The following is a 21552-nucleotide window of genomic DNA, read 5'->3' as shown; positions in this document are numbered from 1 at the left end:
TATTTTATAGAATTGTCTAAAGTATTTCCTCTGCATATCCTAGAGTCACATCAGACAGCATTGTGATTTTTTAAATATGTTTTTAGTTGTAGATGGACACAATACCTTTATTTTATTTATTTATTTATTTATTTGTTTATTTATTTATTTATTTATGTGTGGTGCTGAGGATGGAACCCAGCGCCTCACACATGCGAGGCAAGCGCTCCACCACTGAGCCACAACTTCAGCCCCAGCATTATGACTTTTGTTTCAACCACAGCCATAATCGAGAGGACAGGAAAGAAGGAAATCTCCAAATGCACCTATATTTCTTCACAATGTTCTTCTTTCCTGATGTTGCAAGATCTCTCTTTTAGTCACTTTTTTTTTTTTTTTTTTCTAAAACACTTTTGGGCACCCCAGGTGGTGGGGGAGAGGCTCTTTTAACACCAAGACTGAGTGTGAAGTCCAAGTTCCATGAGCCCCAGGTCCCTGTGTGGCTTCTCTGGTGCCACCTGGTACCTGGTGCCCCTCAGCTCAGGTCCAGGCTCCCACTCAGTCCTTGCTGGTGGGGACGGGGTGGGCCACACTGTATTCTGTGCAGTGCATCTGGAGTGGGGAGGTTAGGTTCTAGAGTCATCTTGTCCTTTCAGGCTGCCCCTTTCCTGGTCCTTTGGCCAAGAAAGCAACAGACCGGGGTGAGTTTCTTTAGTTTGTCCCCGTTGGCATTACTGTGTTGACAGCTACTCTGGCACAGTCTGGGCTACCTGGGACAAGCAAAAGACCCAGAGGACCCACACCGTGTGAGGGCTCAGGCCTTGTGGCTCCTGAGCAGTCTGCCTTCTTTTCCCCTTTCAGAGTCTTCCTGTGTTTTGTAGTGGAGACAGCACCCAGGGGTGCTGGTGTCTCTAATGAGGCACAGGTAAAAGTGCCCCTCCATCTTCCCAGAAGTCCCTAATGTTGAGTTTTAAGAACAGCTTTTTTGGGCTGGGATCATGGCTCAGTGGTGGAGTGCTTGCCTAGCACATGTGATGCACTGGGTTCGATTCTCAGCACCACATAAAAATAAATAAATAAAATAAGGTTATTGTGTCCATCTACAACTAAAAAAATAGTTAAAAGAACAGCTTTATCAGCACCCTGCAGAGATGATCAGATTTCCCCCTCCCTGGTGCATTGTATTAATCATTTCTTTCTATTTCTTTTCTTTCTTTCTTTCTTTTTTTTTTTTTTTTTTTTTTTTTTTTTTTTTTGGTACTGGGGATAGAACCCAGGGCCTCATGCATTCTAGGCAAGTGCTCTTTTGCTTCACATATTTTGCAGTTCTGTTGTTTGGTGCATGCACATTTAGAATTGTGCATCCTCACATCCTCATCCTAATCATTTCTTCATGTCAATTCACCCTTGCACTCCTGGGTTAATCCACGTGGCATTCCCTGGAATTTGAAGACAACAGAGACCAGCATAGGGAGAGACCTGCATGGGAGCTAAGAGGAGGAGCAGGGGAGGAGGGCTGCACTGGAGCAGCAGCCAGTCTCCTGGCCCAGACCAGAGAAGGGCCTGGAAGAACCTCCTAAAGTTGCCTTACAAGGGCCACCTGGAGGGGTGTGCAGCCCATCAGAGCAGAGAATTCTGGAAGCCAAAGCTGAGAACAAGGAAAGTGCAGTCTGATGAGAGGCCTTTTGGGGCAGGGACATTGGTCAGGAAACCCCAACATGGCTTATATCATCCTTAGCCCCTCAGGGAGCACCAGGTGACAGCTGAACCAGTGGGCAATTCTGAGCCTTCTCCCAGGGCCTCTTCTCAAAGCTGCCCGAAAGGACAGAGAGAACAACTCAACTCCAGAGGAGAAGGTGCTAAGCAGGAAGAAGAGGCGGCCTGGCTCCCTTCCACCCAGGCATCCCCTGAAGTGGGACAGGCCAAGTCAGCTCTCTTTGTCACCTCTGCCACCACAGTGAGCCTGCTCCTAAGAATGGTCACAGCAGCCATGAGGTGGTACCAGAGAACCTGGGGCTTACTGCTGAACAATGAGAATAATCAGCCATACTGAATAGAGCTCTTTAACCCGCAATCGCAGCGGGACAGACGAGAGTGCCCGTGCCAGTGCTGACAGCACAGCCCTGGGGAAGAGCCTTTCCTGTGCCCGGTGTCCTGGGGTGTTGGAGCACATCTTACCAAAGCACTAGCCCACTTAGTTTGGTGGCACAGGCAGCGCTTTTCCACTTGGTTCTGGTCACGTAAACCCTGACCAGCATGTTCTGGTTTTGCTCTGTCTTGCTTTGTTTTTCGGTGCTGGGAATCGGAGCCCCGCTTGCTCTGCGGCTGCGGGGGCTTGAACTCACAGGCGTGCTCCACCTGCCGCCCTGTGCAGTGGCACTCTGCGGAAGCAGGATGAGGTCTGCGCGACCCACAGGGCCTCCAGACAGGGCCTGAGCATGCCCCTGAGCAATTCCAGGCAGGAGGTGGTCCCGGGCCTTCTTCAGTGGAGCCAGGCATCCATCCTGACCCTGGCCAGCTGTGGCTCTACTGCTCACTCAGCTGTGGTGCCCCCAAACTTGCTGCTGGCCTGGCTGGGTGGTTGCATGCTTGTGGCTCCTGGTCTGTGTGCTCCCTCCTCTTCTGGCACCGTGCTGATGGCATGCTGCCACTGAGAGGGCAGAGAGCCCTGGCCCCATTCTGGGCACTGTGTCCTGTGCAGCTGAGGTGACGCAGCCTCTGAGTTCCCAGCAAAGACACTGAAACCCCAGAATTTTAAAAACAAAAATTTAAATAAAAAGAAACTAAAACCCAGGAAGACCCCAGAATTTACCCGAGGTCACATAGCTGGTCAAGGCGAATAGAGATAGAACCTAACATCTGGTGTGTCTTGCCCCCACATTGGTGTCTTCTCCATGGACATGAACCACCTCCCAATTCCGTGTGCCTTTATAACAGGTGAGAGGCGCCACTTGGCCAGGAGTCCTCTTCTCACACAAAGATCTTGGCTGTCTCCTTGCTGTGGAGGGACCACAGGGTGACCTCCAGCCTTTGGTTTCCTATCCCTGACAGTGTGGCCAAGCCGGGGAGCCACAGAACTCAGCTCAGGTGGCCACAGCACAGGGCCAGGCAACTTTGTTTGTTCCCTCTCTACTGCTTGAGAGAAGCCACTTTTTTCCTTATCTCCACATAAGCATTTCTCCGACTTGTTACAAAATGTCAAAAATGGTGCTGAGGGTGCAGCTCAGCAATGGAGTGTGTGCTTAGCATGTGCAAGGTGCTGGTTCAACACCCACAATAACAACAAAATTATTTGCTAATTCCTTTCTCTTTTTTGGTCCCAGGCGATTGAACTCCAAGGCTGAGCCCCTGTAAAGTAATTTTTATTAAAGATAAGCCTTTCACTTTAGGACAGCTCTGAGACATACAGAGAAGCTGCAAATATAGTACAAAGGTTCCTATGTCCTCCCCAACCTGTTCCCTCTATTCTGAACATTTACATTACCAATAGGCACTCTGACTCCAGGGGGCCATGATAGAGTACCTCAGACTGGGTGGCTTAACAGATTCAGCCCCAGGATCACACTGAGGAGGAGGAACTTCTCCCACAGGCCCATCCTCAAGGGACCATCAGAAGCTGCCAGCCCCAGGTTGTCATGGCAGGTCTGGGTCAGGACGGGAGGGGAACCTGGGCTGGCTCTGACAGTGCTGAGTCCTCTGAGCAGACAGCCGAGTTGATGCTGCAGTGTGCCCAGAGGCGGCTCAAGGAGGCCAGGTCCATGAAGGAGCTGGTGGAGCAGGTGACAGAGGCACAGAAGAATGTCAAGGTGGCTCAGATGAAGCTCATGAAAGGCCGACGGCAGATAGGTATGGTGAGGAGCCAGGTTCCTGGAGGCCTGCCCAGCTCCACTCTTCCCTGCTTGGGTCCTGGCTTAGTGTCCTGCTGAGTGAGCTGCTGTGGTCCCCCCAAGGGTGGGTCAGAACTGGGCAGGCCCTCCCAGGAGGCCTCACTTGGTCAGGAACTTACCATGGAATTCGAGGAGGAGGTAGACTCTGCTCGGTTCCTGCCAGGCCACTCTTGGGCCCCCTCAGCACCCTACTTGGTCCCCAAGTTCAGGAGGTAATGGAGGAGAGCCGGGAGATGTTGCAGCGTAATGCGGAAGCAGCCAGGGAGGAGCAGAGGCGTCGCTGTGAACTCATCTCGCAGCTGCGTGCACTGGAGACACAGCCCACACGCAAGGGCAAGCTGGTGGACCTGACACAGGTGAGGACACAGCCCCCAGAACTCACACCCTGAGGGAGCCTCCATGCTGGTACCAGCAGGTCCAGAACCCCACCAAATCAGGTCTTGCCCCACCCCAAATTCATCTGGCTCAGGGGTGGGGGTCACCACCAGCAGTGGACTCTGTAGTACTTAGGGTGCTGCAGGCCTGGGACTGCTGGTAAGACAGACACCAGACTGGACCTTTGTAACCTCTGGGGCAGGTGGGAAGGGCAATGCAGGGAGAACAGGCTGTGCAGAGGTCCGGACTGGATGGAGCAGGAGGAAGTTCTCTTGGAAACGGGTGTGAGAAAGCAGAGTAGTTAGGCTCATGGGGTGAGAAGCAGAACTGGGAGCTGGCTTTGGGACATGGCCCCTGGGAGTAAAGGGGCACCTGCTAGAATGTCCAGCTGGACCCACACAAGGTATGGGCTGCGGAGTGGGCTCCAGCTGGAGAAGCTGGACAGGGGCGTGTTACATAGGCAGAATGGACACAGAAGGCAGGCAGGCCTGGGCAGGGGGCAGGCTGCATAGCTGCCAGCTCGGTGCCTTCCCTGCCATCTGGCAGATCCCCGGGTATGGTGTGGAGGGGGAAATGTCTGTTGTGGAGCTGCGAGAGCGACTGGCCCTGCTCAGAGAGACCCAGCAGCGTGAGGAGGAGGAGAAGAGAGATCAAATCATCCAGGGCAAGCGTGCCAAGAGTCAGGAGCTACTCAACACGGTGGAGCGGCTCTCACTGTGCCGCAAGGCCATGGGGAGAACTGCGGCCATGAGGTGGGTACCTGAAGCCCAGAGAGGGCGGTGCCTCCAGGTGGGCAAGGAGCAGCAAGCCAGCAGGTACCCTCCAGAGTGGGTCTGCTTGCAGCAGCCCTCACTCCTGCCAGGCAGATCCCTTGCGGTAGATCCCCCACACCTCCTAGTTTAGTAGATGATTTTCAGGTCTACAGAAATGGTGGGGAGGGCTGGGACTGTAGCTCAGTGGTAGAGAGCTTGCCTGGCATGTGTGAGGCACTGTATTCGATCCTTGGCATCACATAAAAATAAATGAAGAGGGGCTGGGGAGATAGCTCAGTCGGTAGAGTGCTTGCCTTGTAAGCACAAGGCCCTGGGTTCCATCCCCAGCACCAAATAAAAAATAAATAAATGAAGGAATTTCCCCCTCTACAACTACAGAATAAAAAAATAATAATAAAAGAAAAGCAATGGTGGGGATCACATGGTGACGTCAGGCTTCCATGCCCATGATCTCGATATCACCACTTTGCACCTAAGCCATGAGCACAACCCTTTGCCATATGTGCCTCATCTAACCAGTGAGCAATGTAGCATGCATTTTCTAGAGGAAGACTGTCCTGTATAACCACAGCACTGGCACAACCAGGAAAGGTTCTTTCTGCATTCACATTTTTCCAGGCATCCCGACTGCTAAAACATTTTAAAGATCGTTTGCTATAGTTTTTTTCCACACCACTGTTTAGGTCACACAGCATATGCGTGTGCACACCCACACCCACATCTTTTCCTTTTTTCTTCTGGGGACACTATGGTGACTTTTTCCAGCCACACAGGGCTGTCCCATAGCAACCCAGTCAGGCACAGGTAGGTATCCCCCACCCCAACCAGGGTCATGCTAGCCTTTGAGTCTTGGCTGGTCCCCCAGGGAGGCACAGCTGCCCCCATACCCAGACCTCTTATAGCAGAGCACACTGGGCCCCAGAGGAAGAGAAAGAGTAGGAATGGGGTGGGGTGGGAAGAGAGGGATGACAGAGAAAGACTAATTCACAGCACTGAGAAATCCATCACTGGTCCTCTGAGCCACTTCTGCTCTGACTGCAATTCAGATAAAGCACATGCCACCGGGGACTGGTCAGGGAGGGCTGTAGGCCACCGCAGGTCCCACAGTGGTACACATCCTGGAAACTTCACCACTTCCCAGCTGCTGGCCTGGGCCCAGCAGACCTCAAATGCAGTTGTTGGAGTGTCTCCAAGGGCCCTACTTGGGACACGTTTCTGGAGCCCTACCCCATGTGTGAAACCAGCCCCCAGCAGTACACAGCAGTAATTCAGCAGAAGAATTTCGGTGGGTAGGGCAGGATAGTTAACAGGGAGCATAGACAGGGGAGAGTACCACACACGTGCCACACTGTGATGTGCACTTACATCAACTCTGGCAGTGCACAAGACCTATTGATGAAACGGGGAAATGGTCTATGTACGGAGACAATGTGCAAGGACACACACTACAGAATTAGCAGTGGTCACTCCTAGGCACCAGGGCGTCAAGAGGAGTGTGAGATAAAGTGGCTTTTGCATTTTTCTCTCAATTGTATACACCTCATACTAACCCTCCCACCCCCAAACTGGAGATTGATCCTGGAGGCGCTTTACCACTGAGCTACATCCCTAGCCCTTTTTATTTTTAATTTTGAGGTTCATTAAGTTGCTGAGATTGGCTTCGAACTTGTGATCACACTGCCTCAGTCTCCCGTGTCGCTAGGATTACAGGCGTGTGCCACCACGCCCGGTTGCATGTAATACTTTTTACAACATGTAAACATAAGGGTAGCAGTGCTGGCAGGACCCCAGGCCAACCCTGTGCAAGGTGACCCTGCCTTGGGATCGCCAGGCCGCGTTTGGTGCCGGGTTTCAGACTGCCGCTCCTAAGCCCACTGTCTCCGGTCAGGTGGGAACAGAAGAAAGCCCAGGCGGCCACGGGCGCGCCCTACCAAGATGAGCGCGTCCTGGAGCTGCAGCGCAGGATCGAGGAGAGGGCGGTCGAGCGCCGCAGGCGGGCGGCCCCTCTGCACGTGCCGGCGCCGCGGACTGTGCGCCGCGCGTCGCGGGTGAGCCTGGTGGGAGCCAGGGCGAGCTCCGGGCGCCGGGAGGACTCCGGCGTAGCTTGGGCCGGGCCCCAGCGCGTCCCGCCCACGCCAACACCGCCTCCCTCCCGCAGGCGCAGCAGGAAGCGCAGCACTGGCTGGAACTGGAGAGGAGCCGCGAGCGCAGGTTGCGGGCCCTGCAGCGCGCGGATTCCGCGATCGCACCCGCGCGCCGCCTGGAGGCCGCCTGAGCCTCCCGGCGACCCTAGACCTCCCTGGCCCCCACGCTGCCCGCAACCCCGCCGCTCGCTCTCTGCTCCCTCGCCCGAGCCTGCAGGAGCAGGGCTGCGATAGAAAAGGCAGGACGCCCAGTCACTATGTGAGGCTAAACTAGTATCTGCTCTTTATTTGGAATTCAACTCCCGACCTGCATTTTTCTATGCTAAATCTGGCCGCCCTGGTCCAGACCTTAACCCTTCCCCATGGCCCAACAAGTCATTCCCAAGGCCCCCTTCTTCCCTCTCCGGAACATCCCCGGCACCGGAGTCCCCACACTCTACCCCCACCCAGTGACTTCGCCTGGGAACCTAAGACTTAGTGTGCGGTTTGCCCGTGGGAGGATTTTGGAGTGCCAGCTTTGGGATGGCCCTTCCCACGCCTTACCATATAATCTGCAATCCTGGGCACGTAGGAACTGTGGCCGACTTCTCGTACCATTGATGAGGTCACTGGTGTTCAGAGAGGTGAACTGCACAGCATGGCAGAACCCAAAGCTAAGTGTGGGTGACTTTACAGAGCACCAAGTGAGCCTGGAATCAACAAGGTTGGGGCCATTGGGAACACCAGGTGACCCAGTGCAGGGACCAGGGTGGATTTGTTAACTGGAGAACAGGCCTGCAGAGTAAAAGCCTGCTGGTCCTCAAGAACAAAAGCACATCATGCTGCTGCTCACAGAAAGGATAAAGTGTGGGCCAGTCCCTGGGGCGGGGTACAGTAAGGGAGGGGCTAGAAACGGCCACATGGATAGATGTTCAGGAGAGGGACACCTGTCCCCATCCTCCTTGGGCCTGCTGAGCTGATACCTCAGCAGTGAAGGCTGGGCAGTGCCAAGAACAGATTTAAGGGTCAGAGTCCTACCCCAATATTCAATACATAATATTGTATTAGAATCCCAGGACTTTCTGACAACCCAGGTTGGTAAAGAGAAATTCCCATCTCCCTTGTTGAATCAGAGCAGAGGGCAGATTAAATTTAATTTAATGAAGAAAATCTCTTTATATACTGTATTGTGCTATTCAAACCCATTTCATCTGATACTGAAGAAATATCCTGATGATTGGTCCAGGCAGTCCTCAGGGTAAGTCAAAGGCAGACAGATGTGCCTGATGCAGGAGTTCTGTCTCCAGGCTGGTAGCAGTTCCAGCTTAAAGAACATGGATTACCTCCTGTCTTGAAGGAGTTCCTGCTAAGCCAGCCTTCTGCAGTGGGGACAGGTCTGCATGGTTGCCTGCAGCAAGGCTGTGGCAAGGGAAGAAACTGCCCTTCACCTTTGCCTATTAGGCTTGCCTCTGGACAGAGCAGAGATATGGCAGCCCAACACTAACTGTGGATGCTATCGGCAACAATGTCGATTGGCAGTCAGCAAGATCCCTTCTCCAGTCCTGTTCTGAGAGCTAGCTTGTGGGAACCTGGCCTCTACTCCGCCTACTTAGGTGGGAATAGGCCTGGGGTCATTCCCTAAAGCTGTGGCACTGTGCGTAGTGTATGGCAGAATGTCTCCCTGTACCCACACTCCATGCTTTGAGACTTTACAATTCCTATCAAGAGGTGGAGTCTATGCTCCCCAATCTCTGAACCTGGTTTGGACTGGAGACTTACTTTGGCCAAAATGGTGCAGTACAAGTGGCCTGTGAACTGTGCCCGTTGGAACTCAAGTGATCTTGGAGGTCACACTTGTTCTCTTGGAAGCCTGCCAGGCCCCATGTGAACATGACCAGAGTAGCCTTTTGGGAAGAGAAAAGCTGAAACTTGTGGAGGACAACCAGTTGTCCTAAGCCCTTTCTAGATCATTCTACAACCAGCAGACACCCCCTCCCCGCCCCCCACATGTGAGACCAGCCAGGACCAGAACCTGTACCCTCCCACCTGAGCAACAACAAACACCTGTTGTTTAAAATATTGGGTTTTGGTGGCTTGTTCCCCAGCAACAGCTGCCTTATATACATGAAGAGCCTGGGTCCTTTGAGATTCAAGCTTCACAAGACAGGGGATAAGACCCAGCTGTTGCTACGCTCTTTCTGGACCTTTCTTTCCAACCAGAAAGTTGAGCTGCCTGAGTGCAGGCTAGCCAGAAGACCCTTGTTGACAGTAAGGCAAGGCTCTTTCTTTGCAGATTTGAACATCCCAGCCACAGAAGTTCAGTAGCTGGTTTGGGTGTTTTCAGGACACTAAGAACAAGATGAGTGGTTTTGGTTTTTGTCCTGATTACTAAATCCATTCCCAATTCAGCTCGGGGACCAGAGCGCAAGAAACCTACCTTTCATTCTCTACTTGATTCTGGTAAACCCCAAAGAGGGGCTTGCATGTATCCGGTGCAGTGCTGCCCTGAATCCAAACTTCCACATTCTTCTTCTGGGGTAGGTACTATTACTATCTCATCTAAGAGGTGAGGGAACTTCTGAGACTCGCCCCAACAATGGAGGCAGGGGGATCCAAGGGGCAGCACTCTATGGACACTTGAGAGGTCACAAGATGCCCCTGAGACCTCCAGACCTCTGCCTGGGCCTTGGCCCTTTCTCAGGCTCGTCTTGAGGAAGAATGCTTTTCCCTTCACTCTTCCTTTCGTGGTACCCACGGCCCGCAGGACTGTCGGGACTTGGCAACTGGGCCCTCCCAGACTAAGCCTTGCCCCTCCTTCCCCATGCTCTTGACACACAGGGCAGCCAGCCTGCGGTTTCCTGGGCATGCCCATCTTTCCCCACTCTCCTTCCCAGGCTCTAGGACACAGCTCTCTCTTGCTGGAATGCTCTCCTCTTCCCTCCTAGTCCTTCAGTCCTCGGCTAGGTGTCGCTTCCTCTGGGGATCCCTTTTAGCCGTCTCAGCCGAAGACCCTCTGGCTCCCGAGGATGGGACAAGCTGTGCTTTCCCAAGGCTCCTCCTCCAGTCTTGGAAGAGTCCAAGGCAACGCCACACTCAGGGCCTAGCCTGACAGATTCGAGCCCGGTTTCAGCCGAGGGTCGTAGACCTCGGGCCGCGGGGACATTCTTTACAAAGACCTAGTTAACAGGCGAGGAAAGAGGCCCGGACAGGCGCGTGGAATGGCTGGCGGGGACTAACTTCCAGTTCACGCTATAGGCCGGGTCCCGCAAGGGACACAACAGCTGATGAGCGAAGAGGCAGTAAGCTCGGAGCCCGCTCGCTCGGGAGACTGCACCCAGGCTCTTAAAGGACGGCACCCAGCTGGCCCAGCCAGACACAACTCCCACGAGGCCTCGCGGGCGTAGAGCGCCGGCGCCACTCTCGCGGGAACTGAGACATTAGGCGCGCAAGCGTGGGAGGGGCCGGAAGGAGGCGCGGTTCAAAGTGGTAATAGATGGTTTTCTTATCCAATAGAATTGAAATATACCTCCTTACCCGGTAGGGAGTAGGGGCGGAGGCGACCAATGGGAGCTTCGGAGGGCGGGGCCTATTTCTGAGGAGCGGAAGTGGATTGCTTTGAGTCGGCGGAGTCTTGCTTGAGCGGATCTCCCTATCGGCTTGCCGAGCTGCTTCCTCGCGCTAGTGTGTTGGGGGCGGCCCCTGCCGGACCGGCACAGCCTCGGGTAAGGCCAGGCTTCGCGGGAAAGGAGAGGCACGGCAGGCCGGGCAAACGGGGGTCCAGGCGACTTCGCGGCCTGCAGAGGCGTCGGCGCCCGCCTTGTGCGAGTCGGCCCTACTCGGGCCCCACAGCCCGGGCCGACCTCTCCGGGGCCTCGGGCCAGCGCCGCCCGCCCCGTCGTCCGCGTGGGTGCCGGAGCTGGCTCCCCGCGGGCGTCGGAAGTTGGGAGACTCGACCTGGGGCTCGTCTCAGCCCGGCCGGCCGGGCCGCGGAGCTTCGTTCGTGATCTAGGAAGGGAAACTGAGGCTTGGGGAGGGGAGGGACGCGCCCAAGGTCAATTGGAGAGCCGGGCTCGCCGGCCATCGAGGGGAAACCCGGGCCAGGTTTTCGCGGTGACGACGCCTCCTTTGTGTGCTCGCGCTGCCGCCCCGCTGTCGTGGGGCCTGCGAGTTGGCCCGGCGCCCCGGCCGCATGGCGGGGCCTCTTTGGGCCGGGAGGTGCCCTGGGCGAGTAGGTGCTCAGCCTCAGGAGCGCTTCCCGGCCCCGCCCCGCCGGTGGTGGTACGAGTGTGCGACTGTGAGGCCGGCGACCCGGCCCGCGCCCTGGGGCCGAGCCTTCCCCGGCGCGCCTGTGCACCATGTATGAAAGTCAGATTCCTGAGACCCGAAGCGCTGTTCCCCAAGAACATCCCTTGTCCTCCGTTGGACCCTCTGAGGAAGGAGGGAAGAGGACAGAGGTTGGGCAAGGAGTTTTTTCGGGGGGGAGGGCGTTCAGCTTTTGTCTTAATCCTTGTCGGTGCCCACGGATGTTCAGTCTTCACCTCGTTCTGGTTCTGCATGAGGTTCCTGAGTCAGACATAGGGCCTCATCTCTGCCCAGGTAGTTGGGGAGACTGAGGCCCCGAAATATGAGATGGTCTGTTCAAGGTCACACACCAGCTGATTGGCAGTAAACCTGGTCTCGTTCCTCACTGCATTGACTTTGTTTTTCCAGGTGATTTGTTTTTTAATGTATGCAGAGACCTTGGGTTCAGTTTTAGCTGTGAATCTGAGATGAAATGGGAACATGTGAGTGGAAAGACTATTCCTGTTGTTGGCTTTTGTGTTGCTTGAACTTGAGCTTCCTACAATGATTCCAAAATGTTGCTTTAATACAGTGTTCACTTTTTCTTAGGTTATTATCTCTGAAAGAAGTGTTTTCAGACAGTTTTCCTATTCACCCCTTCTGTGAAATTTCATTGTGACATGTATTATATATGTTTTTACCTACCGTATGTATATTTGTGCCTTATACATAAAATAAGATTTTTTTGCTCTTTGAGAATTCATGCATTAGTGCTCTAAGTTAGCACTATTTTGAGGTCTTTTGTGTGCTGTACCTTGGGGTACAGCAGTGAACAAGATAGGTCTAGCGATGATCTTTCTGGATTTAAGGGTGTAGGAAATGGAAGTCCTTGCAGGTGAAATATAGATGGTACAAGATGTGAGATTGGAGAGGCAAGTAGAAATCAGATGTGAAAGGTGCAAGCACCAAAGTGTAACAACTTGTTCTGTGGCCAAGAGGAATTTATCTTCTGTTGTCTTCACCATTGAATTGAGTTTTAAGCTGGGAAGTAACATGGATGGAGTTGAGTTTGAAGGAAAATTACTGTACTGTTGAAGGCTGGACAAGACAAGTGGTTTTGGAGCCAGGTACAGTGGTGCGGGCCTGTGATCCAAGGTACATGGGAGGCCAAAGCAGGAGAATCACTTGAGCCCAGGAGTTTGAAGCCAACCTGGGCAGTATAGCAGTACCCTGTCTTTAAAACAAAGAAAAGACTTTTTAACTGGTCTTGGGACGTCTCACTGCGTTGCTTAGGACCTGGCTAAATTGCTGAAGCTGGCCTCAAACTTGCCGCCTCAGCTTCCTGAGTGGCTGGGATTACACTACACCCATCTTTCACTAGCTCTTAAAGACTGTTAGCAAAGTCCATGGCCCATAGTCTGCACCTCCACCAATTTCTGCAAAGAAATTGGGGTGCTACTCAGTAAAAAAATATGTGCATAAAAGTAATTAGTTCATGTGCTATATTTTCAGAAAGTTGATTCTCAGTGCCTGCATTGTATTCCTAAAGAATCTATTTATTGTTCTTGAGTTTCACCCTCTTACTCCCATTTCAGGGACCTGGTTTTAGGGCCTGGGTGTTTCCCTGTCTGCTTCACCTCATCTCTATTGCTGTTTGGCATGGCAGTTTTCTTTATAACCTGTACTAAAATTTGCTTCCTTTCTGCATCTTCTTGATGTCTGTTCTGGCCTCTTACTCCTGCAAGTTAAAGATGTCTCAGGTAGAGATATTTTCTCCTAATAATCCCCCCCTTTTTTTTTTTTTTTTTTTTTGCGGTGTTGGGGATTGAACCCAGGGCCTTGTGCTTGCAAGGCAAGCACACTACCAACTGAGCTGTCTCCCCAGCCCTTTCCTAATACTCTTGATGATTATCTGTTTGTAAGTCTCCTTTGTTTACTGATGGTGACTGTATTTTTACTTTTACTGTAAGGCTCCATTTCCCCCATCCCGGAAAAAAATTTTCTTTTCTCTCTCACAAACACCATTCCTGTTTCCAGTTATGTGCCATCTCTTTTAAGCATCTAATGGTTTTGATAATTTAATTGGTTATAATTTCAATGGAAAAATTATTAAGATGTTTGTGCCAAGTGCTGGGGGAACTCCATGATAAGTATTCGACTTAGAGTTTCGTTTGTTGATTGTAAACTTGGGGGCACGTCTAGTGGCCCAATAAAATTGAACAGAAAGCTGCGGAAGCAAGCTTTATTGGAATTTGACTCTTGGAATTGGCCCCCCAGGGTACAGATCAGGGTAGGGAGCTGGAGAAAATCCCACATGGCTCTGGCTGCTCAGGGTCTTTATAAGCCAGAATGGGTGGGGGTGCTGCTGAGTGACAGGTGGAGGTAAGGGTCAGTGGAGTTTTCCTGCCCTTGTGATTGGTCGCAGTGTGGCGCTGCCCTTTGCCTCAGTTGCTCCGCTCTCCCTCATATAGTCGCCCAAATTCTGACCTAACTGATTTAAGGGAAGACAGAAGAAGAAATAGGGAAATTAGAACAGAGAAGAGAGAGAAGTGACTTTTGAGGTAGTCCTTGAAGGTGGTTGGAAAGTCCCTGAAGGGAGTGGCAGGACCCTTCCATGTATCAAATTATGTCATTGGGACAGGAAAGACCTAGAATGGGTGCCTCATATCCAGGCTACCTGGAGTAAAGGGACACATGTCTGTAACTGCAAACCGAGCTGCACAGTGAGAGGTAGGGGGCGTGGGAGATTGGCTTTGTGATCTGAAGGCCATACTCTGTCCACAGTACTTGTGATCTTTGAAAGCCCTTGCAGTATTAGGTTTTTTTGAACCTGGTGACTTTTTTGAGTTTTCTTATGAAGGTTAACTTTCTCAGGCCCACTTAATGTTCTTTCTTCTGCTTTCCTCTGCCTTTTAGCCTCTTTTAGAACATCACTATTGTGGTGTTTAGTGATTATATCTCTCTGTTTTCCCTGGGGGCCAACAACCATGGATTTGCTTTCTTTTTTGTTGTCGTTTTGTTGTTAGATATAAGTGACAGTAGAGTATTTTGAGATATTGTATGTATATCGAGTGTTACTTGTTCTAATGAGGATCCTATTCTTGTGGTTGTACATGATGTAAAGTCATCCTGCTTGTGTATTCATAAACAAGGATAGGAAAGTTATGTCCAGTTCTAGTCTTTTCCATTCCCCTCCCTGCTCCCTTTCTTTCATTCCCCTTCTTCTGAACTTCCACTGGACTTCCGTTCTTCCCCTCCCAACCCTCCCTTGTTGTAGGTTAGGATTCACATATCAGAGAGAACATTTGGCCTTTGGTTTTTGGGGACTGACTTATTTTACTTAGCATGATATTCTCCAGTTCCATCCATTTACTGGCAAATGCCATAATTTCATTTTTTTTATTTTTATTTTTTTCGTCATAGAAGGACACAATACCTTTATTTTATTTATTTATTTTTATGTGGTACTGAGGATAGAACCCAGTGCCTCACACATTAGGCAAGTGCTTTACCACTGAGCTATAGCCCCAGCTCCTCATTCTTCTTTATGGTTGAGTAATATTCTGTCATGTATATATACCACAGTATTCTATTGTGTCTGTATACCACATTTTCTTTATCTATTCATCTGTTGAAGGGTAACCTAAGTTGGTTCTATAGCTTAGCTATTGTGAACTGAGCTGCTATAACATGGATGTGGCTGTTTCACTGTATTATGCTAATTTCAAGTCCTTTGGGTATAAACCAAGTAGGATAACTGGGTCAAATGGTTCCATTCCTAGTTTTCTGAGGAGTCTCCATACTGCTTTCCAGAATGGTTGCGCCAATTTGCAGTCCCACCAGCAATGTATGAGTGAACCTTTTCCCCCACATCCTTGCCAACATTTATTGTTACTTGTATTCTTGATAATTGCCATTCTTACTGGAGTGAAATGGAACCTCAGTGTAGTTTAATTGGCATTTCTCTAATTGCTAGAGTTGTTGAACATTTTTTTCATTTATTTTTTGACCATTTGTATTTCTTCTGTGAAGTGCTTGTTCAGTTCCTTTGCCCATTTATTGATTGGGCTTTTTTTTTGGGGGGGGGGGTTATTTCTTTGTATATCCTGGAGATTAATGCTCTGAGGTGCAGGTGGTAAAGATTGTCTCCCATTCTGTAGATCTCTTCACATTCTTGATGGTTTCCTTTGCTGTGAAGAAGCTTTTTAGTTTGATACCATTCCATTTATTGATTCTTGATTTTTACTTCTTGTGCTTTAGAAGTCTTATTGAGAAAGTTAGTTCTTAAGCTGACTGGAGAGTTGGGCCTGCCCTTCTAGTAGGCACAGGTTCTCTGGTCTAATGCCTAGGCCCTTGCTCCACTTTGAGTTGAGTTTTGTGCAGGGTGAGAGATAGGGGTTCAGTTTCATTCTACATATGGATTTCCATTTTTCCCAACATCATTTGTTGAAGAGACTCTCTTTTCTCCAATGTATGTTTATGGCACCTTTGTGTAGTACGAGGTAACTGTATTTACGTGGGTATGTCTCCATGTCTTCTGTTCTGTTCTGTTGGTCTTCATGTTTGTTTTTCGTGCCAATACCTTGCCATTTAATTATACTACACCTCTGTAGTATAATTAAAGGTCTGGTATTGTAATGCTTCTTGTATCACTTTTCTTGCTAAGAATTGCTTTGCCTATTCTGGACCTCTTATTTTTCCAAATGAAATTCATGACTGCTTTTTCTATTTCTTTGAAGAACAACATTGGAATTTTAATAGGAATTGCATTAAATCTGGTAAATATTTTGGTACTGTGGCCATGTTGACAATATTAATTCTGCCTATCCAAGAACATGGAAGATCTTACCATTTTCTGAGTTCTTCAATTTTTTTCTTTAGTGTTTTGTAGTTTTCATTGTAGAGGTCTTTCAACTCTTTAGATTGATTCCCAAGGGTTTCTGTTTTGTTTTGTTTATTTGTTTGTTTTTCGGGTGGTGGTGGTGTTTTTTGGATTTTGTTTTGTTTTGTTTTTTGTTTTTTGACGCTATTGTGAATGGGATCGTTTTCCTGATTTCTCTTTCAGCTGATTTGTCATTGGTGTATAGGAATGCAATTGATTTATGGGTGTTAATTTTATACATTGCTACTTTGCCGAATTTATTTATGAGTTCTGGAAACTTTCTGGTGGAGTTTTTTGGGTCTTCTAAATATAGAATAATTTGAGCTCTTCTTTTCCTATTCGTATCCCTTTAATTTCTTTGTTGTGGGAGAATCAAAGAGGGTCTGGGATAGGACTCTGCTGTAGCTCACAGGCAAGGGTGCTGCATCTCACTGTGAAGATGAATGTCCCTAGAGAACTGGGTTTGGCTAGCTGGTAAGTGACAGCATGTATCTATTCATTAGCCATCCTCCAGATGAATCTGACTGACAGTGGGAGGGAAGGCCTATGCTGAGGAGCCCTGGGGCAGTGCCATTTAGATCAGTCCCCCTCTGGTGTGCTCTTGAGGGAATTCCCACTATGGGACACTGCTCAGCTGCTCTCTGCTGGTCTGGGTTGAAGAATTGGATTTGAAAGCTTCTGACTACCACCCACACCATACATCTCCTCACTTCCACTCCCGCTGACCTCAGGCTCAAGATACTTAGGCAGCTAAGCTTCCTAGCTGGCCTTCTCTGGCAGCGTTCATGCTTGGTGCCTTCTACACTGGGTCAGGCAGCATGCCCACCTTCTGAAAGTTTTCTGGCATTATGGTTAATTGATCCTGGGCTCTAGGGAAAGATGGGAGGTTGTTGATGGCCTCCAACACTGAGGCATTTTGAGCTCTGCAGCAGTGGGTCCTTAGGGTTCCTTCATCATATTACTCTTTCTCCTAGTTCTCGGGAATTACATCACTTGTATCAGGTCCCCAGAGCCCATGCCACCTTGGCCAAAGGATGTCAAGGTCCTTTGGCTTCGGTGCTCCTTTCAGACCTCAGGGATTTGAGCTGTGGTCTGATTGCTGATGGTGCTTTATCAGGCTCATGACATAAATTCATGGAAGACCTGTTTACCCAGTATATGAACATGCCTCATTCCTCTCCAAGCACAGTGTACTACTGTTTACTTTGACATGTAAATTCATTCATTTCAATGAAATTCATTCATTTAGTCCCTGCAAAAATATTAGGCGAACTGGGAGTGGTAGTGCACGCCTATAATCCCAACAGCTGGCTCCGAAAGCTGAGTCAGGAGGATCACAAGTTCAAAACCAGCTTCAGCAAGTTAGTGAGACCTTAAGCAACTTCACAAGACCCTGACTCAAAAATAAAAAGGGGATGTTGCTCATTGGTAAATTGACCCTTTGGTTAAATCCCCAGTTGTCCCCTCCATCTCCCCCTGAGAGCTTTGAACGTTTGTTTCAGTTCCTCCTCCTGGGATGGAAAGTTTTATGTAGTAGTATTCACACTTAGCAAGAAGATGTACAGTTTCTGGCTCATCTGATATGATAGACATTTATTACTTAATTTATTGTTCATCTTTCCATTTGGAGTATACATTCCATGACAGGTGTTTGGTGTTTTTAATCAACCCCATATAGTCAACCCTTCATGTTCATGAACTCTGCATCTCTAGATTAAACCAGTTGAGGACTGAAAATACTTGGAAGAGCTGGGAATGTAACTCAGTGGTAGAGCACTTGCTTAGCTTGGCTCAACACTGGGTTTGAATCCCTAGCGTTACAAAAAAAAAGGGGGGAAAGTACTTGGAGGATGGGGGGTGTTTATGCTGAATATATACTATCTTTTTCATCTTGCCATATTTCTTATTTCTATATATCTCGGAGGGGTACCGGGGATTGAACTCAGGAGCACTCAACCACTGAGCCACATCCCTAGCCCTTTTTATTTTTTATTTTGAGATGGGGCCTCACTAAATTGCTAAGTCTGGCTTGAAACTTGTGATACCCCTGCCCTCTCCCTCCCAAGTCACTGGGATTACAGGTGTATACCACCACACCAGACCACCGTAACAACTACTAACATAGTATTCACATTGTATTGTAAGTAATGGAGATAATTTAAAGCATGAAGGAAGGTGTATGTACGTTATTTATAAACACTATGCTTGAGCACAGATGGATTTTGGTTTCTCCAAGGGGCGTCCTGAAATCAACTCATGAATACTGAGGGATGACTATATTTCTAGCTTCTAGAGCAATACCTATCTTAAGTTAGGCCCCTATACATAGTTACAGAATTAATCAGCTGGTGGAGTAGCTGCAAGGTGAAGTGTTTTTCCCAGATTTATGATGAAGACAGGGAGGCACACAGGTCAGGTATTCATGCAAGCGTATAGGGCTCACATGGCCACAAATTGCATACTAACAAGGAAGAGGCTTGTATTTTTCTTGAATACTAAGGTGTGGTTATTGATGTGATGGGGACATCAAAATTCCATTTAAGAAGCTTCAAAGTGAAAGTTATTGGCAGTTTTAATGTTTACATCTAGTGCGGAGGAGACTGGACTTTGGTGGTGACCTTGGATATTTCTGACACTGTTTACAGAAGCAGCTTGGGTGATGCAGTCTTCATAGTATTCTTTCTCTTTAGCACATGTTCTATAATTCTACTTTTGAAATTCCATCTAGGGAGATATTTAAAATGGGAATGATCAGAAGTTTTTGGCTTAAAAAAGGAAGACATGAGCCAGGCAGTTGGAACCAGCCAATGCCCAGTCAGTCACTGATATATTGAGATTTCTTTGATGGTATTCTGTAGGATTTGACTTCTAGGCTTTTACAACACCAACAAAAAGAGCTTACTCTTATCAGCTCATCCAAACTCACAGGAAAATAAGACCTTGTGTTCAGATAGCCCCTTATGAGTTCACAGTGGGACTGTTTTATGATTGCAACACAGAAGAAATGACCTGGTGCCTGGGCTCCTCCCCTCCCCCCATGGGAAATGCACAAGGAGTCACGTGAGGGTCAGTGTTCTGACTAGTGTGGATGGAGCCAGAGCAGGGAGTTGTGTTTCTGATTTTCAGTAGGTGATTCAGATCCTATTGCTCTGGCATGGTTTTAGGACTCTGTTGCGGGGCTGGACTAAACCCAAAGCTTCTCATGACAACATCTCCTTGGGCTTCATTCTGTTTCTGTTGTGCCCCTTCCCCAGCCCTATTCTCCTGACTTCCTTTCTTTGCTCTTGGGAATACAGTAGTATGAGATTTGCTGGTAGAATCTGGTTCCAGTCTAACATTTCCTCTTTTCTGCTTGCCTTACAATCTGTTTCTAGCCATTATGTAGGTCACACTCCTGTACATGTGATAGCTATACAGTCACATAAGTATGAATGCTGAATATACATATGTCACATTTCTACTAGTGTGTGGAGAGGGCAACATTGTAAGTGTCCATAATTGCTTTGTTGAAAAGCAAATGAAAATCTGTCAGAACACAGAAAGCCCTAGAGCTCTCCCGATTGCCAACTGGTAGTCCCGTTTCTCTCTCCTACACTCTGCTACTACCTCTAAGCCATGCAACTTTCTTCTTCTTGGGTCTCCTCCCTCGTCTACATTCTGACTTGTTCAGTCTTCCGTCTGCCCTCTCAGCACATGGGTGACACAATCTCATTCCATGCAGTTCTTTATTTAGGGTGCGTGGTTTATGAGGGTTGTTATCATCTGAACACTTTGAACCTGTGCTGTCCTCAGTTCTGCACACCATCCTTCTGGGGCATCTGTCCTCCCTCTGCCCATGTCGCCCACCTACTTGTTTCTTGACTTGCTCCTCCTGTCACTGTAGGCCTCAAATGCGGTGTGGCCTCCTATGGCCTTGGTGGTCCCCCCCCCCCCTTTTGTCTTTTTTGGAACTGGGGGTCGAACTCAGGGCTTTGCAAATGCAAGGCAGATGCTTTGCCACTGAGCCACATCCCAGCCCTGGCCTTTGTGTTTGATCTTCAGTACAGTTTGGTCTTGGAGCTTGACCTCTTTGCTGCTGCTTCCGTCAGCCTTGGTCCCCAGTGTTTAGCATCCTGTACCAAGCTCACTGGCCTTCTTTTAGAGCACCCTCCCCACCCCCCGCCACACACATGCCTGTTCTTTTCAGGTGTTCATTGCTTCTTCCTCCTTGAAACTCAAGCTGAGTGGGTTGTTGGTTGCTTGGTCTGCAGTGGTAGGTCAAACCTAGGGCGTGTGAGTGCCAGGTAAGGGCTGCACCCCTGAGCTACATCCCCAGCTCTACAAATGCTGAGTTTTGTCCAAATGAATATCCAGGTTCTCCTAGCTTTGTTTCTGGCTTTTTAATTCTCTTACAGGCTCTTCTTTATCTGTCTCCCTCCCCAGACAGTCACATGTTGTGAAATTTCTGGCCCCATTTCTCCCATCTGAGTTTTTCTGTCCACCTCTGGACCATTCCACCAGAATTTCTCATATCCAACATTGCTAACTTTAAAGCTGCCCTTAGCACCTCTTTCTTTTCTGCCTTCTCTCATTTGGTTTTGTGGTGTCACTCTTGCAGAGTCACTAGATACCCTGGCATAAGTGTTTCTCTCCCACCCTTATAGCTTTAGGAATTCTGGCATCTGGCCTTCCTGATCATTCCAGTTAGGACTGGCTACTGCTGTACCCCATATCTCTTCTTAGTGTCAAGGGCACTATCAGATACCCCACTCTCACCCCCTTCAAAAAACATGAGAATTTCCTTGTGTAAGACAAAGCAAAAGCCCTGTCAAATGAGGAAATAGTAACTCCAGGATTGCCTCTGCACTTAAGGATGGTGGGGCCCTCTGCTGAGATGAAGGAAAGCTGATGGAGAGGTTTATTGGAGGAAGGAGAAAGCAAGGGGTCCTTTCTAGATATACTAAATTCTCATGCTCTAGCCAGTTTGGGTGACACACATCTCTAATCCCAGGGACCCAGGAGACTGAGGCAGTAGAATCCCAAGTTCAAGTCCAACCTGAGCAACTTGGCAAGACCCTGTCTCAGAATACAAACAAAAAGGGCTGAGAGGGGTTGCGGGTATAGCTCAGTGGTAGAATGCTGGTCTGCCATGCACAAGGGGCTGAGAAAGGAGGAGTAGCTCAGTGGTAAAGTGTCCTGCATTCAATTCCCAGTACTAAATAAATAAATAGAAATAATAATAAATTTCCATGTTCCTAATTGTTTCTAGGACA

General features: G+C 49.3%; 2 protein-coding genes across 6 annotated transcripts in view; both read left to right on the top strand.

Moving 5' to 3' along the window:
• CFAP99 (cilia and flagella associated protein 99) overlaps positions 1–7416 on the top strand; it is a 42470-nt gene extending 35054 nt beyond the window's left edge. For 3 of the 4 annotated variants that reach the window (XM_079154451.1, XM_079154448.1, XM_079154450.1), the window contains 5 exons: positions 3684–3825; positions 4071–4222; positions 4788–4993; positions 6903–7062; positions 7173–7416. In XM_079154451.1, the coding sequence (XP_079010577.1) occupies positions 3684–3825; positions 4071–4222; positions 4788–4993; positions 6903–7062; positions 7173–7289 (777 nt within the window). In that variant the 3' untranslated portion in view covers positions 7290–7416. The remainder of the gene's footprint in view (positions 1–3683; positions 3826–4070; positions 4223–4787; positions 4994–6902; positions 7063–7172) is intronic. The other variant, XM_079154449.1, reaches the window with a different exon arrangement.
• A 3309-nt stretch (positions 7417–10725) lies between these two features.
• RNF4 (ring finger protein 4) overlaps positions 10726–21552 on the top strand; it is a 32063-nt gene continuing 21236 nt past the window's right edge. For both annotated transcript variants that reach the window (XM_079154497.1, XM_079154496.1), the window contains exon 1: positions 10726–10859. The gene's annotated coding sequence lies outside the window, so the exon portion shown is untranslated. The remainder of the gene's footprint in view (positions 10860–21552) is intronic.

This window comes from Sciurus vulgaris (genome assembly GCF_902686455.1).
Source record: "Sciurus vulgaris genome assembly, chromosome: 9".
Lineage (NCBI taxonomy): Eukaryota > Metazoa > Chordata > Mammalia > Rodentia > Sciuridae > Sciurus > Sciurus vulgaris.
The sequence above is the reverse complement of the archived record's forward strand: the minus strand, read 5'-3'. Positions and strand labels throughout refer to the sequence as shown.